General features: G+C 47.5%; 1 protein-coding gene across 1 annotated transcript in view; it reads left to right on the top strand.

Annotated features, from left to right (window-relative positions):
- LOC141169779 (uncharacterized) overlaps positions 1-16869 on the top strand; it is a 71022-nt gene that overhangs the window by 9703 nt on the left and 44450 nt on the right. The window contains exons 2-4 of the mRNA XM_073655121.1: positions 8971-9159; positions 10398-10585; positions 10683-10751. Coding sequence (XP_073511222.1) covers positions 8987-9159; positions 10398-10585; positions 10683-10751 — 430 coding nt within the window. The 5' untranslated portion in view covers positions 8971-8986. The remainder of the gene's footprint in view (positions 1-8970; positions 9160-10397; positions 10586-10682; positions 10752-16869) is intronic.

Raw genomic sequence — 16869 nt, 5'->3', positions numbered from 1 at the left:
GTCACTGTCCTTCATGACCAGCCACAGAAATACACATATATTTACAAGTCAACAGAAACACAATAGTGAATTTCTCTTGGCTTAACAAATCTAACAGTCTGGCTGATTAACATTATAAGCTGTATCATCACACCCTCCTGTAGTCCTTGGTGCCCCTCTGGGCTGTATTCACCCTCCTGTAGTCCTTGGTGCCCCTCTGGGCTGTATTCACCCTCCTGTAGTCCTTGGTGCCCCTCTGGGCTGTATTCACCCTCCTGTAGTCATTGGTGCCACTCCGGACTGTATTCACCCTCCTGTAGTCATTGGTGCCCTTTTGGGCTGTATTCACCCTCCTGTAGTCATTGGTGCCCCTCCGGACTGTATTCACCCTTCTCTATTCTGTGTTGCCCCTCAGGTTTGTATTCACCCTCCAGTAGTCCATGGTGCTCCTCCAGGCTGTATTCACCCTCCAGTAGTCATTGGTGTCTCTCAGGGCTGTACTCACCTTCCAGTCGTCATTGGTGCCCCTCCGGACAGTATTCACCCTCCTGTAGTCATTGGTGCCACTCCAGGCTGTATTCACCCTTCTGTAGTCATTGGTGGCCCTTTGGGCTGTATTCACCCTTCTGTAGTCATTGGTGCCACTCCAGGCTGTATTCACCCTTCTCTATTCTCTGGTGGCCCTCAGGTTTGTATTCACCCTCCAGTAGTCCATGGTGCTCCTCCAGTAGTCATTGGTGTCTATCAGGGCTGTACTCGCCTTCCAGTCGTCATTGGTGCCCTTCCGGACTGTATTCACCCTCCAGTATTCCATGGTGCCCCTCTGGACTGTATTCACCCTTCTGTAGTCATTGGTGCCACTCCAGGCTGTATTCACCCTTCTGTAGTCATTGGTGCCACTCCAGGCTGTATTCACCCTTCTGTAGTCATTGGTGCCCCTCTGGGCTGTATTCACCCTCCTGTAGTCATTGGTGCCCCTCTGGGCTGTATTCACCCTCCTGTAGTCATTGGTGTCCCTCTGGCCTGTATTCACCCTCCTGTAGTCATTGGTGCCCCTCTGGACTGTATTCATCCTCCTGTAGTCATTGGTGCCCTTTTGGGCTGTATTCACCCTCCTGTAGTCATTGGTGCCCCTCCGGACTGTATTCACCCTCCTGTAGTCATTGGTGCCCTTTTGGGCTGTATTCACCCTCCTGTAGTCATTGGTGCCACTCCAGGCTGTATTCACCCTTCTGTAGTCATTGGTGGCCCTTTGGGCTGTATTCACCCTTCTGTAGTCATTGGTGCCACTCCAGGCTGTATTCACCCTTCTCTATTCTGTGTTGCCCCTCAGGTTTGTATTCACCCTCCAGTAGTCCATGGTGCTCCTCCAGGCTGTATTCACCCTCCAGTACTCATTGGTGCCACTCCAGGCTGTATTCACCCTTCTGTAGTCATTGGTGGCCCTTTGGGCTGTATTCACCCTTCTGTAGTCATTGGTGCCACTCCAGGCTGTATTCACCCTTCTCTATTCTGTGGTGCCCCTCAGGTTTGTATTCACCCTCCAGTAGTCCATGGTGCTCCTCCAGTAGTCATTGGTGTCTATCAGGGCTGTACTCGCCTTCCAGTCCTCATTGGTGCCCTTCCAGACTGTATTCACCCTCCAGTATTCCATGGTGCCCCTTTGGGCTGTATTCACCCTCCTGTAGTCATTGGTGCCCCTCTGGGCTGTATTCACCCTCCTGTAGTCATTGGTGCCCCTCTGGGCTGTATTCACCCTCCTGTAGTCATTGGTGCCCCTCTGGGCTGTATTCACCCTCCTGTAGTCATTGGTGCCCCTCTGGACTGTATTCACCCTCCTGTAGTCATTGGTGCCCCTCTGGACTGTATTCACCCTCCTGTAGTCATTGGTGCCCTTTTGGGCTGTATTCACCCTCCTGTAGTCATTGGTGCCCCTCCGGACTGTATTCACCCTCCTGTAGTCATTGGTGCCCTTTTGGGCTGTATTCACCCTCCTGTAGTCATTGGTGCCACTCCAGGCTGTATTCACCCTCCTGTAGTCATTGGTGGCCCTTTGGGCTGTATTCACCCTCCTGTAGTCATTGGTGCCACTCCAGGCTGTATTCACCCTCCTGTAGTCATTGGTGCCCTTTTGGGCTGTATTCACCCTCCTGTAGTCATTGGTGCCACTCCAGGCTGTATTCACCCTTCTGTAGTCATTGGTGGCCCTTTGGGCTGTATTCACCCTCCTGTAGTCATTGGTGCCCCTCCGGACTGTATTCACCCTCCTGTAGTCATTGGTGCCCTTTTGGGCTGTATTCACCCTCCTGTAGTCATTGGTGCCACTCCAGGCTGTATTCACCCTCCTGTAGTCATTGGTGGCCCTTTGGGCTGTATTCACCCTCCTGTAGTCATTGGTGCCACTCCAGGCTGTATTCACCCTCCTGTAGTCATTGGTGGCCCTTTGGGCTGTATTCACCCTCCTGTAGTCATTGGTGCCACTCCAGGCTGTATTCACCATTCTCTATTCTTTGGTGCCCCTCAGGTTTGTATTCACCCTCCAGTAGTCCATGGTGCTCCTCCAGGCTGTATTCACCCTCCAGTAGTCATTGGTGTCTCTCAGGGCTGTATTCACCTTCCAGTCGTCATTGGTGCCCTTCCGGACTGTATTCACCCTCCAGTAGTCCATGGTGCCCCTCTGGGCTGTATTCACCCCCATGTAGTCATTGGTCCCCCTCCAGGCTGTATTCACCTTCCAGTCGTCATTGATGCCCCTCCTAGCTGTATTCACTGTTCGGTAGTCATTGGTGCCCCTCCAGGCTGTGTTCTCCCCCCATGAGCTATTGGATCTGTCCTTCTATGGTTCCATTGCTCCTGGAAGATCCTGGGCAGTATATCGGTTTCCAGCATGACTGTGCCCTGCCCCCAGCAGTATTTGATGCCTGCTGCTCATATGTGATCAATCTATGTAAAACTGCAAGTGACCCTTTGCTGAGGCATAGGTCAAAAGATAATCTTTTGCTATACACGTCAACAGAGCTGCATTTGCAGTTTTGCCTCATTGTTCTGTCAGAATAGAAGTTTCAAACACAACTCTGCTCTGCTTCTCCTGCAACTCATTATTACTAGTTCTGTTGTGCAGCACTGTAGATCTCTGCTGAAAACCAGCTAACAGTGATGTCAAAAGACATGTACAGCTATACTGATGTGGATGGTGAAAGATAAAATGGGCCAGATTTGTACACGGGAGCAGTGAGGGCACAGAGGAATAGACTGAGTCTAATCACTGATTATCTTCATGATGTGCCATATATCTGTGGCCGAGCTGAGAACAGTACAGCCGAGCTGAGGAAAATACAGCAGAACTAAGTGCAGTACAGACAAGCTGAGCACAGTATGGTACAGCAGAGCTGAGTGCTGACCAGCAGAGCTGAGATCAGTAGAAAAGCATATATCTCCACAGAGATCCAAGCTTCAGAGAATGGTAGCTCTTTAGAAACTTTTTGGGGATAATAAATGGAAAGAAGAACAGAAAGGACACTATTGTAGGTGTTTACCTTAGGCCACCTGGACAAACTGAAGATATGGATCAACTCTTTTTACATCCGATGTCTTTGTTCTCAAAAAAGTACGACATAGTGATCATGGGAGATTTTAACTATCCCGATATTTGTTGGGAATCTCTCTCAGGCAAAAGTAACGGGTCCAGAAAATTCTTATCTTCTTTCGCTGACAACTTTATCTTATCTTTCAAAAGGTAGAAGAGAGAAAAAGAGGATCTGCCATCTTGAATATAATTCTTACCAACATAGGAAATGGTTGACGAAGTAAAGGTGCCTGGGAATTTACGAGGCAGTCTTTAAAGAGACCAGGATGGATGAGCAAAGAACTTAAACACTTGCTAAAAAGGAATAAAGAAATGTTTATCAAATGGAAAGAGGGGGGAATATCTAAAGAAGAATATAATGCTGTCTGCAGGGAATGCAGGGTAAGCGTTAGAAGAGCAAAAGCTTGTTTCTAAGGTCTGACGCCCTGCCAAACCAGAACTCGCTTTGCACTGAGGAGGGGCAGTACCCCAAAACACAGTGTCTGCAAATTCAGTTTCTGGTTCTGACTTATATCCTAAGTCATGTTATAAGGCTCGTTAAAGGGTCACTATTGACTTTTAGGATTGCTACTTCCTGTAGGTGGCACTAGAATTCTGGTTCTAGGGTACTGAAAGAGATGGCAGAGGAAATTGCAAAGCCACTAGCCAGAATCTTTTAAAATTCCTGGAGAACAGAAGTTCCAAAAGATTGGAGAAGGGCAAATGTTGTCTCTATCTTCAAAAAAGAAAAGAAGATGGAGCCAAGGAATTACAGGAAAGTGAGCCTTACTTCTATACCAGGAAAGATCTTTGAATGAATTATTAAACAGAATGTATGTAAATACTTGGATAAGAATACAGTAATTAATCAGAGCCAGCATGGGTATGTAGCAAACAAGTCATGCCAGACTAATATAATTTCCTTCTATGATGGAATCACTGACTGGGTGGATCAGGAAAATGTGGTAGGTATAGTATATCTCAACTTCAGCAAAGCATTTGATAAAGCATCTCATACTATCTGTCAACAATGACACCGGAGAGATCAAACAGAATCCCCCAACTGCCACCAATTTCTCAAGGATCGCAGCCCGGGAAGGTCATGCAGAACCAATGGTTGCGCTCTTTGTGTCGAACAGCTTTCTGCTGCCCCTATCTTCCAGACAATTACACTATTGACCGAAGATTAATGGAGGAGGTCGCAGGCTGTCACCACTACTAGCCGTTTATCGAGAGACTAACAGTATGTCCCATCACTATCGGATTTATACAAACTCCAATATTCCATATTTTCTATTGGAGACGTATGTCTTAAACACCTTGACCTACACTCACTCTCTGAACCCCTCCTCCCTCTTACATTAGTTCCTTACATGATGCAGATGTTGCTGCCGTTTTACATAACACTACAACAGCTGCAGCTCTCAATTCGGTCGTCTGCTTCACACATACCAAAGCTCGCACAATCAACAGGCAACCCTGGCACACTAGCCTAACCAAGGAACTGCGATGGGCCTCCAGGGTTGCTGAGCGTAGATGGAAAAGGTCCCACTCCAATGAGCACTTCATCGCTTTCAGACATTCCCTCACTACCTTCAACTCCACACTCACTGCAGCAAAAAAAATCTACTTCTCATCTCTCATATCCTTCCTGTCTCACAACCCTAAACGCTATTCAACACCTTCAATTATCTCCTCCGCCCCCCCCAGCTCCTCCTCCCTCTCCTCTCATCTCAGCCAAACACTTTACCTCATTCTTCAAGCAGAAGATTGACACCATCAGCCAAACCTTTTGCCTAAAGTCCCCCCAGCCCCTCCTCACACCTACTCAATCCTCCTCCTCCAAAACCAGCTTCTCCACCATTACGGAAGATCAACTTTCCTCTTTTTACTCTCCAAATCACAACTCACCACCTGTGAACTTGACCCAATCCTGTCCCACCTCATCCCCCAACCTTACCAATATCTTCATCCCAACCCTAACCCACCTTTTCAACCTGTCACTAACAACTGGTGTCTTCCCCTCATGCTTCAAACATGCCTCGATCACACCCATCCTCAAAAAGCTCCACTTGACCCATCCTCTCTGACTAGTTACCGCCCCAAATCACTTCTCTCCCTATGCCGCAAAACTACTGGAACAACATGTGCACTTTGAACTGTCCTCCCACCTCTCCTCCTGCTCTCTTTGACCGCCTACAATCTGGCTTCCGAAGGCACCATTCTACTGAAACTGCCCTGACTAAAGTCACAAACGACCTACTAACCGCCAAATCTAAGCAACGCTACTCTGTCCTCCTCCTCCTAGACCTGTCATCTGCCTTTGACACAGTGGACCAGTCCCTCTTACTACAGACTCTCTCATCTCTCGGCATCACAGACTTGGCCCTATCTTGGATCTCTTCATACCTAACAGACAAGACATTCAGTGTCTCCCACTCACACACCCCCTCCTCATCTCGCCCCCTATCTGTCGGTGTCCCCCAAGGTTCAGTTCTAGGACCCCTGCTCTTCTCCAGCTGCACAATCGGCCTGGGACAGCTCATAGTCTCATGGCTTTCATTATCACCTCTATGCTGATGACGCACAGATCTACCTCTCTGGACCCGATATCTCCTCCCTACTAACCAAAATCCCACAATGTCTGTCCGCTATTTCATCCTTCTTCTCTGATAGATTTCTAAAACTTAACATGGATAAAACTGAATTCATCATCTTTCCACCATCTCATTCAACCCCCCCAACTGACCTGTCTATCAACGTCAATGGCTGCCCACTCTCCCCAGTCCCTCAAGCTCGCTGCCTTGGAGTAACCCTTCAAACCACATATCCAAGCCCTTTCCACTTCCTGCCGACTCCAACTCAAAAATATCCGCACATTCCTCAACCATGAATCTGCAAAAACACTAGTTCACGCCCTCATTATCTCCCGTCTTGACTACTGCAACCTCCTGCTCTGTGGCCTCCCTTCTAACACTCTCACATTCCTCCAATCTATCCTAAACTCTGCTGCCCGACTTATCCACCTGTCCCCTCGCTATTCCCCGGCCTCTCCTATCTGTCAATCCCTTCACTGGCTTCCCATTGCCCAGAGAGTCTAGTTCAAAACCCTAACCTTGGCATACAAAGCCATCCACAACCTGTTTCCTCCATATATCTGTGACCTAGTCTTCCGGTACATACCTGCACGCGTCCTCCGATCCTCACAAGATCTCCTTCTCTACTCCCCTCTTATCGCCTCTTCCCACAATCGCATACAAGATTTCTCCCGTGCATCCCTCTTCTCTGGAACTCTCTACCCCAACATATCAGACTCTCGCCTACTGTTGAAACCTTCAAAAGGAGCCTGAAGACCGACCTCTTCCGACAAGCCTACAACCTGCAGTAACCCTCGCTCCACCATATCGCTGCACGACCAGCTCTACCCCCCATCTACTGTAGCCTCACCCATCCCCTGTAGATTGTGAGTCCTCCCGGGCAGGGTCCTCGCTCCTCCTGTACCAGTCAACGTCACTTTTTTGTTCAAGATTATTGTAATTGTTTTTGCTATGTATACCCCTTTTTCACATGTAAAGCACCATGGAATAAATGGCGCTATAATAATAAATAATAATAATAATATGTCTGGGACCAATGTATAGCATTTCCCTTGCAGGAAACTACAGGCATTTCCTGTGCACAATACCCCTTCCACTTTGCTAATTATGTGTAAACACATGTGACTTCCCCTGTCTCAATTACCAGTTCAAAACTATAACTCTTTGTCTATGCACAATAGACCTCCTAGTTAGTACTGCCGGGGTCTTTTGTTCCAAAAGGAGCTTTGTATATTAACTAAGGTTCATTATCCAATTTCCTACTTGTATTAGTCTATTCCAAGAGTGTCAGCTCAGATTGCAAGCTCTTGTCTCACTGCTAATCTGTGTGACAGAGGAGGAGGTGAATATGCCTGCAAAGATTTTAATAATTTCCAGGACACTATTCTTATTGAGAAAACGATCAAGTATGGGATTGACAAGGCTGCGGTTAGGTGGATTCATAACTGGCTCAGTGATCGTACTCAAAGAGTGGTAATAAATAATTGCACATCCAATTGGAAGAGTGTTTCAAGTGGGACACCACAAGGCTCTGCCCTGCCCCCTGTGTTGTTCAACATTTTTATTAATGATCTAGATAAGGAAACTGAAGGTAAACTAATCAAATTTTCAGATGATGCAAAGCTAGGAGGAATAGTTAACACTAGAGAAGACCGAGAAAGGTTTCAGAAGGATCTAGATGAGCTTGAACAATGGGCAGCGAATAATAGGATGGTATTTAGCAAGGAGAAATACAAGATTTTACATCTGGACAAGAAAAACAAAAATGACAAAAGCATATACAGAATGGGAGGAATAGAGCTAAGCAACAGTACATGTGAAAAAGACTTAGGTATACTAATAGATCATAGACTGAACATGAGTCAACAGTGTGATGCAGCAGCAAAAAAGGCAAATACAATTCTGGGATGTATTAACAGAAGCATACAGTCTAGATCACGTGAAGTAATTATCGGTCTTTACTCCTCTTTGGTCAGACCTCATCTGGAATACTGTGTACAGTTTTGGGCACCACATTTTAAAAAAGACATCGACAAACTGGAGCAAGTTCAGAGAAGAGCGACCAGAATGGTGACTGGTCTGCAAACCCTGTCCTATGAGGAACGGTTGCAGAATTTGGGAATGTTTAGCTTGCAAAAAAGAAGACTGAGAGGAGACTTAATAGCTGTCTACAAATATGTCAAGGGCTGTCACATTGTAGAAGGATCATCTTTATTCTCATTTGCACAAGGAAAGACTAGAAGCAATGGGATGAAACTAAATGGGAGGAGACACAGATTAGATATTAGAAAAAACTTTTTGACAGTTAGGGTGATTAATGAGTGGAACAGGCTGCCACGAGAGGTGGTGAGTTCCCCTTCAATGGACGTCTTCAAACAGAGGCTGGACAGACATCTGTCTGAGATGATTTAGTGAATCCTGCTTTGAGCAGGGGGTTGGACCAGATGACCCAGGAGGTCCCCTCCAACTCTACCATTCTATGATTCTATCTACAAAATAGGAGGAATAGAACTAAGCAACAGCACGTGTGAAAAAGACTTAGGTATACTAATAGATCACAGACTGCACATAAGTCAACTGAGTGATGCAGCAGCAAAAAAGGCAAATACAATTCTGGGATGTATTAAGAGAAGCATACAGTCTAGAGGTCCCTTCCAACTGTAACATTCTATGTATCACTTCTCCCATCATCTTCGACCCCAGGAGCTCACAATCTAATCTCCTATCACACAATGTATCACTACAACCCTCATCCCTGACCCCAGGAGCTCACAATTTATGTTCCTATATCTCTTGTCTTCTTGGTTCGGTCATGGTGCTCTCCTACAGTCCCCTCAGTTGTGTGATGGATCCTCAAATACGATCTGCTCGGCTGTGGACGCGGACAGAGACTCATGCCCTCCTGGACCTCATCCGAGATATTGGCGTCATCCACATGCTAACCCGGAAAGGCTCCCAGAACTCTGAAGTGTTTGACCGGCTGAGTGTGTTACTGGGGCGTTGTAACATTCGAGCGAGGTGAGTGGTGTATACAGACGGGTACAAAGCGAGGTGTGTTCAGTTGGGGTCAAGTGTTGGGTGTATGTAATTGGGGTCCAGTTTGGTTATTGCAGGGTGTGTACTGTCAGTGCGGGGTGAATGTAGTTGGAGGTCAGTGCGGGTTGTGTATAGTTGGGGGTCAGTGCATGGTTGAACAGTGTGGGGTGTATACAGTTGGACAGTGTGGGGTGTGTACAGTTGGGGGACAGTGTGGGGTGTGTACAGTTGGGGGTCAGTGTGGGGTGTATACAGTTGGGGGTCAGTGCGGGGTGTGTACAGTTGGGGGTCAGTGTGGGGTGTGTACAGTTGGGGGTCAGTGTGGGGTTTGTACAGTTGGGGTCAGTGCAGGGCGTGTACAGTTGGGGGTCAGTGCGGGGTGTGTACAGTTGGGGGTCAGTGGGGTGTGTACAGTTGGAGGTCAGTGTGGGGCGTGTGCAGTTGGGGGTCAGTGCGGGGCGCGTGCAGTTGGGGGTCAGTGTGGGGTGTGTACAGTTGGGGGTCAGTGTGGGGTGTGTACAGTTGGGGGTCAGTGTGGGGTGTGTACAGTTGGGGGTCAGTGCAGGGTTTGTACAGTTGGGGGACAGTGCGGGGCATGTGCAGTTGGGGGTCAGTGGGGGGTTTATGTAGTCAGGGTCCAGTGCGGGGCTTGTGCAGTTGGTGGTCAGTGTGAGGCGTGTGTAGTTAGGGTCCAGTGTGGGGTGTGTACAGTTGGGGGTCAGTGTGGGGTGTGTACAGTTGGGGGTCAGTGCGGGGTGTGTAAAGTTGGGGGTTAGTGTGGGGTGTGTACAGTTGGGGGTCAGTGTGGGGTGTGTACAGTTGGGGGTCAGTGTGGGGTTTGTACAGTTTGGGGACAGTGCGGGGCGTGTGCAGTTGGGGGTCAGTGCGGGGTTTATGTAGTCAGGGTCCAGTGCGGGGCTTGTGCAGTTGGTGGTCAGTGTGGGGTGTGTACAATTGGGGGTCAGTGTGGGGTGTGTACAGTTGGGGGACAGTGCGGGGCGTGTGCAGTTGGGGGTCAGTGCAGGGCTTGTGCAGTTGGTGGTCAGTGCGGGGTGTGTGCAGTTGGGTCAGTGCGGGGTGTGTGCAGTTAGGGTCCAGTGTGGGGTTTGACACTTGGGGGGTGTATTGTTGGGGTCCATTGCAGCCCATGTGTATAGCTAGCTGCCGTCCAGCAGATCCTCTCTGTTGCCTTCTCACATGCCGGGTTCCTGCCTCCTCAGCTCAGCGGAGGTGAAGTCCCACTGGCAGGACCTAAGACTGAAGTTTATGAGTTGGAAGCATCTGCTGGTCCTGGGACTGGTGCGCGTCTCTGGAGTTTACCTTGATTTTCCGTTTTATGAAGACATGGAGCAGTTACTGACTCCACAGGGCAATAACAGAAGCTGCAAGAGGGAGGCGGACAGCTCTGGTGAGTGGTCGGTGGTTAGGGTAGTGGCTTTCGATGGATGGCAGGAAGTATGGCGGGTGATGACTGCTGCACTCACCTTGCCTCTCTCTGGTTTCAGGCCTGGAAGGAGGGGATGTCCTGTCATCCGCCATACATGACTCTGGAATCTGTGGGGCTCCTCTGCGAGGTTTGTAATGTAATAGTAACATAGTTTGTAAAGCCGAATAAAGACTTGCGTCCATCAAGTTCGACCTGTTAGTTCTGTAATTGCTAAAGTTGATCCAGAGGAGGCAAAAACCCCAAATGATTTGGCCAATCGTCACCTGAGGAAAAATTCCCTCCCGACTCTGAAACCAGCAGTCAGAATAAATCCCTGTATCAACCTACTATTTTATTTTATTTTTAAGTATACGCTGAAATCTGCCTGGTATCTAGAAATGCATCCAGTCCCCGCTTGAACTGGTGTAGTGAATCCGACATTACCGTCTCCTCACTCAGTGAATTCCATATTCTCACTGCTCTTACCGTAAAGAACCCCTTCCTATGCTGGTGCTGAAACCTTTTCTCTTCCAGTCTTAGTGAGTGCCCTCTTGTTACCGTAATATCCCTCCTTTTGAACAAATCCCGGGCAAGATCTCTATACTGTCCCCTAACATATTTGTACACATTTATTATGTCCCCCCTCAACCTTCTCTTTTCCAGGCTGAATAGTCCTAGTTTTGCCAACCTCTCTGGGTATTGCAGTCCCTCCATTCCCTTTATTAATTTTGTTGCCCTCCTTTGTACCTTTTCAAGCTCATTTCTATCCTTTCTATATATTGGGGCCCATAACTGAGCACAGTATTCCAAGTGTGGTCTGACCAGAGCTTTGTACAGTGGAAGAACAATGTTCTCCTCCTTTGCAGCTATACCTCTTCTGATACATCCCATTACCCTGTTTGCCCTTACAGCAGCCGCCTGACTTTGGGCACTCCAATTTAGTTTGCTATCAATCAAGATGCCCAAGTCCTTCTCCATCTCTGAATTCCCCAATGATTTCCCATTCAGTGAGTACTGGTGACTTCCATTTTCCCTTCCCATATGTATGACCTTACATTTCTCCTCGTTAAACCTCATTTGCCATTTAATGCTCCACCTACCCAGCTTATCCAAATCCCTCTGTAGGTCTGCACTGTCCTCTTTTGTATTAATTGTTTTACATAACTTTGTGTCATCTGCAAATATTGATATTTTACTATTTATCCCGTTGACTATGTCGTTAATAAAGATATTAAATAACATTGGGCCTAGTACAGACCCCTGTGGTACCCCACTAGTGACGCTTACCCAATCTGAGTATATTCCATTTATAACCACCCTCTGCCTTCTATCCTTTAGCCAGTTAGCTACCCACTTGCAGACATTTTCCCCCAGCCCCATCATTCTCATTTTGTATACCAACCTATTATGTGGCACGCTATCGAACGCTTTTGAGAAGTCGAGATACACGACATCCACTGGTTCCCCCTGATCTACTCGAGAGCTAACCTCCTCGTAGAAGTCAATCAGGTTTGTTTGGCAGGAGCGATTTCTCATGAATCCATGTTGGTTCGGGATTAAAAGATTATTAGCATCAAGATGCTCCGTAATTGCCTCTTTAATGAAGCTTTCAAAAATTTTGCCCACAACGGACGTCAGACTCACCGGCCGATAGTTTCCGGCGTCACTTTTCGCTCCCTTTTTGAATATTGGCACTACATTCGCCTGTCGCCAATCAAGTGGTACAGACCCAGTCTCAACAGAGTCCTTAAATATAAGATATAACGGTCTGTCTATCACATTACTTAGTTCCCTTAGTACCCGTGGGTGTATGCCATCAGGTCCTGGTGATTGGTTTATTTTAATGTTACTGAGGCGTTTCTGTACCCCAGCTTGGGTTAGATTTGTCATACTTAGTGGAGGATTAAGCTTGTCACTTCTCATTTCTCCTGTTAGTTCGATTTCCTTTGTGAAAGTTGTCGAAAAAAAATAATTTAATAGATTAGCTTTATCCTCATCTTTCTCTATGATTTTGCCTTCATCACTTTTTATCGGTCCAATATTATCCGATTTAATCCTTTTACTATTTATATACGTAAAGAACAGTTTGGGATTTGATCTACTTTCCCTAGCAATACGTCTCTCTGTTTCCTCCTTCGCTATTTTTATTTGTTTTTTGCAGGTTCTCGTTTTTTCCTTGTAACACATTAGTGCCTCCTTACTGTTTTCCTGTTTTAATCTCTTGAATGCCTCTTTTTTGCTATTTAACGCCCCTTTTACGTTCTTGTTCAACCATATTGGTTTCCTCTTATTTCTGGCCCTTTTATTCCCATACGGTATATACCTCTCGCACTGAGTATTCAGAATTCTTTTGAAGGTTTCCCATTTACTATTCGTATTCCATTGATTAAGAACTTTGTCCCAGTCTATAAGTTGAAGGCTTTCTTTCAGCTGATCAAACTTCGCCCTCCTAAAGTTTAATGTTTTTGTTGTTCCCTTATTGATAACCCTACTGAAGGGCATTTTGAAATTGATAATATTATGGTCGCTATTACCTAGGTGCCCCCCTATCTGTACCTCAGTTATTCTATCAGGCCTATTAGTCAATATTAAGTCCAACACGGCCTTCCCTCTCGTTGGTTCCTGCACTAGGTGGGAGAGATAATTATCCTTGATATTTGTCAAGAACCTTTTTCCTTTCTGCGATCTACAGGTTTCTGTTTCCCAGTCAATATCCGGGTAGTTGAAATCCCCCATTACAATCACTTCATTATGTTTTGCTACTTTGTCTATTTGTCCTAATAGCAGTTTCTCATTCTCCTCTGTTATATTGGGTGGCTTATAGCAGACCCCCAGTAATATTTTATTATTATTTTTTACCCCCTCTATCTCTACCCACATGGACTCGACCCCCTCTTCTCCCTCTCCAATATCTTCCCTTAGTCTGGGTTTTAGACATGACTTTACATATAAGCAGACTCCTCCGCCTTTCCCCTGTTTCCGGTCCCTTCTAAATAAACTATAATCTAATAAATTTACCGCCCAGTCGTAGCTATCGTCTAGCCAAGTCTCTGTTATACCTACGATGTCATACCTCTCCTCCGATATAAGCGCCCGCAGCTCATCCGCCTTATTGGTCAGGCTTCTTGCGTTGGTCAGCATGCAAGATAAAACTTTGGGGTTATTTAGCATCCTATTCTTCTCTAACGATCTAACTGTACTATCCCCACCCCCCTCTCCACCCTCATTATATTCACTTCTCCCCTTCCCCCTTGCTTGCCTCACATCCCACCTATTTCCTTGGTCCCCCCCCCCATCTCTAGTTTAAAAACTCCTCCAACCTATTAGCCATCTTCTTCCCCAGCACCGCTGCACCCTCCCCATTGAGGTGCAGCCCGTCCCTACGGTAGAGCCTGTAGCCGACTGCAAAGTCGGCCCAGTTCTCCATGAACCCAAACCCTTCTGCCTTGCACCAACTCTTTAGCCACTTATTCACCTCCCTAACTTCCCGTTGGTGCTCCTGTGTGACTCGCGGGATTGGTAGTATTTCTGAGAAAACTACCTTAGAGGTCCTTGCCCTAAGCTTCCTACCTAGGTCCCTGAAATCATTTTTAAGGACCCTCCATCTACCACTCACTTTGTCATTGGTGCCGATGTGGACCATGACCGCCGGGTCTTCGCCAGCCCCACCCAGTAACCTGTCAACCCGATCCGCGATGTGCCGGACTCGAGCGCCAGGGAGGCAGCACACCGTTCGGCGATCCCGGTCTTTGTGACAGATTGCCCTGTCTGTCCCCCTAATAATAGAGTCACCCACTACCAGAACCTGTCTTGCCTGGTAGTGGGTGACTCTATTATTAGGGGGACAGACATAATATACATAATGTAATGTAACGTGAGCCTTGAGCCTCCGTCATGCTTACTGGGAGTGCGGCCTGTCAGCTCCCGGCTCTCACGTGTAGAGAAGTCACTCATTCCACCTGTAGGATAACAAAACGTTTCAGCCCTTCCCAGGCTTTTGTCAATTGTGGATAACAATATAACCTTCAGACATATATAGGAAGATTCAAGGAAATGACCCCATAATCATTAACATGAAAAAAGGAAAACATACAACGCAACATTTCAACCCAACCAAAAAATACTTACAAAAAGAAATGTATATATATATATATATATATATATATATATATATATATATATATTCATAAAAAAGCTTTACATACAATAAAAAACGAATAACATTATATCCATATACCTACAACAAGGATACAAAAATGATATTCCCCAATGGGTAAATGAAAGGATTCCTCAAATGACAACCAGATCCTCCAAGTTCACTTTCATTTCTCCACGTCTGATATATAACCCTATATATAACCCTATATATAACCCTATATCTGCTTTCCCCTCATACAGGTTAATAAATGTATCAATTTCTCCCATATAACTTGTATTGATTTTATCAATTTCTAATTATATACCACTTTTATAATTATTTTTATAAAATTGAATAATTTTTATATTCATTTTTTCCAATGCTCCATTAAATGATCTAATTCCTATCAATCCTAATCCCCTACTAGTAATTATTCTATCCTCTCGAATTCACACCACGATCGTGACACAAGAGAAATGATCCCATTATATATTAAATCAATTCACGATCATATCACAATGGTTGAGTATGCTTCCCCCACTAATTATCTATATTGCTCATATCCAGCAGATGTGTCTATATCCATCCTACTACCCTAGATTCATTTAATATACAGTAGATAAGAAGAATTTTTAATTGATTCCCTTTTTTTATTATCATTAGTGATGGGCGAGCAGTAAAATGTGTAACGGGTCTGGGAGGCGGAACCTCTGAGCTACTATACAAGGGGGCGGTCCTTGTAAGGGAGCGGGTGGCGACCAGGGTAGACGGGCAGGCAGTCACAGCAGGTGACCGGGACAGTCTCTGAATGAACGGACAGGAGATCACGGCAAGTGACCGGGGCAGTCTCTGGATGAACGGGCAGGAGGTCACGGCAAGTGACCGGGGCAGTCTCTGGATGAACGGGCAGGAGGTCACGGCAAGTGACCGGGGCAGTCTCTGGATGAACGGGCAGGAGGTCACGGCAAGTGACCGGGGCAGTCTCTGGGTAAAGGATTGGTACGACCTGTGGCGGCAGATGATAGACGTGAGCTCCCAGGTGAGCAGGCGAGAGTCTCTGGATAATCGGGTGGTCACAGCATGTGACGGCGGAGCCTCCAGGAAGTCCAACAGACAGGTAGCAGATGAGCGCTCCCAGGTGAGCGGGCAAGAGTCTCTGGAATAGCAGGTGGTCACAGCACGTGACGGCGGAGCCTCCAGGTAGGCAAGCAGGCAGGTAGCGGAGGAGCGCTCCCAGGTGAGCGGGCAGGAGTCTCTGGAATAGCAGGTGGTCACAGCACGTGACGGCAGAGCCTCCAGGTAGGCAAGCAGGCAGGTAGCGGAGGAGCGCTCCCAGGTGAGCGGGCAGGAGTCTCTGGAATAGCAGGTGGTCACAGCATGTGACGGCGGAGCCTCCAGGAAGGCTAGCAGGCAGGTAGCAGATGTGCGCCCCCAGGTGAGCGGGCAGGAGTCTCTGGAATAGCAGGTGGTCACAGCACGTGACGGCAGAGCCTCCAGGAAGGCTAGCAGGCAGGTAGCAGATGTGCGCTCCCAGGTGAGCGGCCAAGCTGGTCCATAGACAGACTGACAGGAGTAGGAAGGCAGACCGTCGGACCTCAGGCTAGCAAGCAGGTAGCAGGAATATCAGGCAGGAAACAGACAGCAAACTGGCAGGACTCTGGCAGGAATCAGGCAGGTAACTGGCAACGGGACCTGAGGGCTGAAGCAGAGTAGTGAACAGTGCAACAACATTGCTCGGGCACCTCCATTTTGGAGGAGGTGCCTTATATATGGTGAAGTCCTCCGGCCATTGGCCGGGGACTCCTTAAGACGGCGCGCGCGGCCCCTTTAAGAGGGAGGGAGCGCGCGCGCGTGCGCCCTAAGCACGGTGGCCAGGAAGGAGCGCGCACTGCCAGCAGAGCGGGAGGAGGACGCCGGGCTCGGAGCAGAGAGGTGAGGGGAACAGCATCCCTGCCTAGCAGAGGGCAGGGACGCCGACGCTACAGTACCCCCCCCCCTTTAGGCCGCCCCTTTTTTAGGCCAGACAGAAATTTAGCAAGGATGAGAGGGGCATGGATGTTCTCCCGTGGCTCCCACGTTCTCTCTTCAGGACCAAACCCCTTCCAATCTACTAGAAAAAAGGTCTTCC

This window comes from Phyllobates terribilis, unplaced genomic scaffold (genome assembly GCF_046119375.1).
Source record: "Phyllobates terribilis strain yellow unplaced genomic scaffold, ASM4611937v1 Scaffold_1__5_contigs__length_1240528914, whole genome shotgun sequence".
Taxonomy (NCBI): domain Eukaryota; kingdom Metazoa; phylum Chordata; class Amphibia; order Anura; family Dendrobatidae; genus Phyllobates; species Phyllobates terribilis.
Note: the sequence above shows the minus strand (reverse complement) of the source record. Positions and strands in the feature narration are given on the sequence as shown.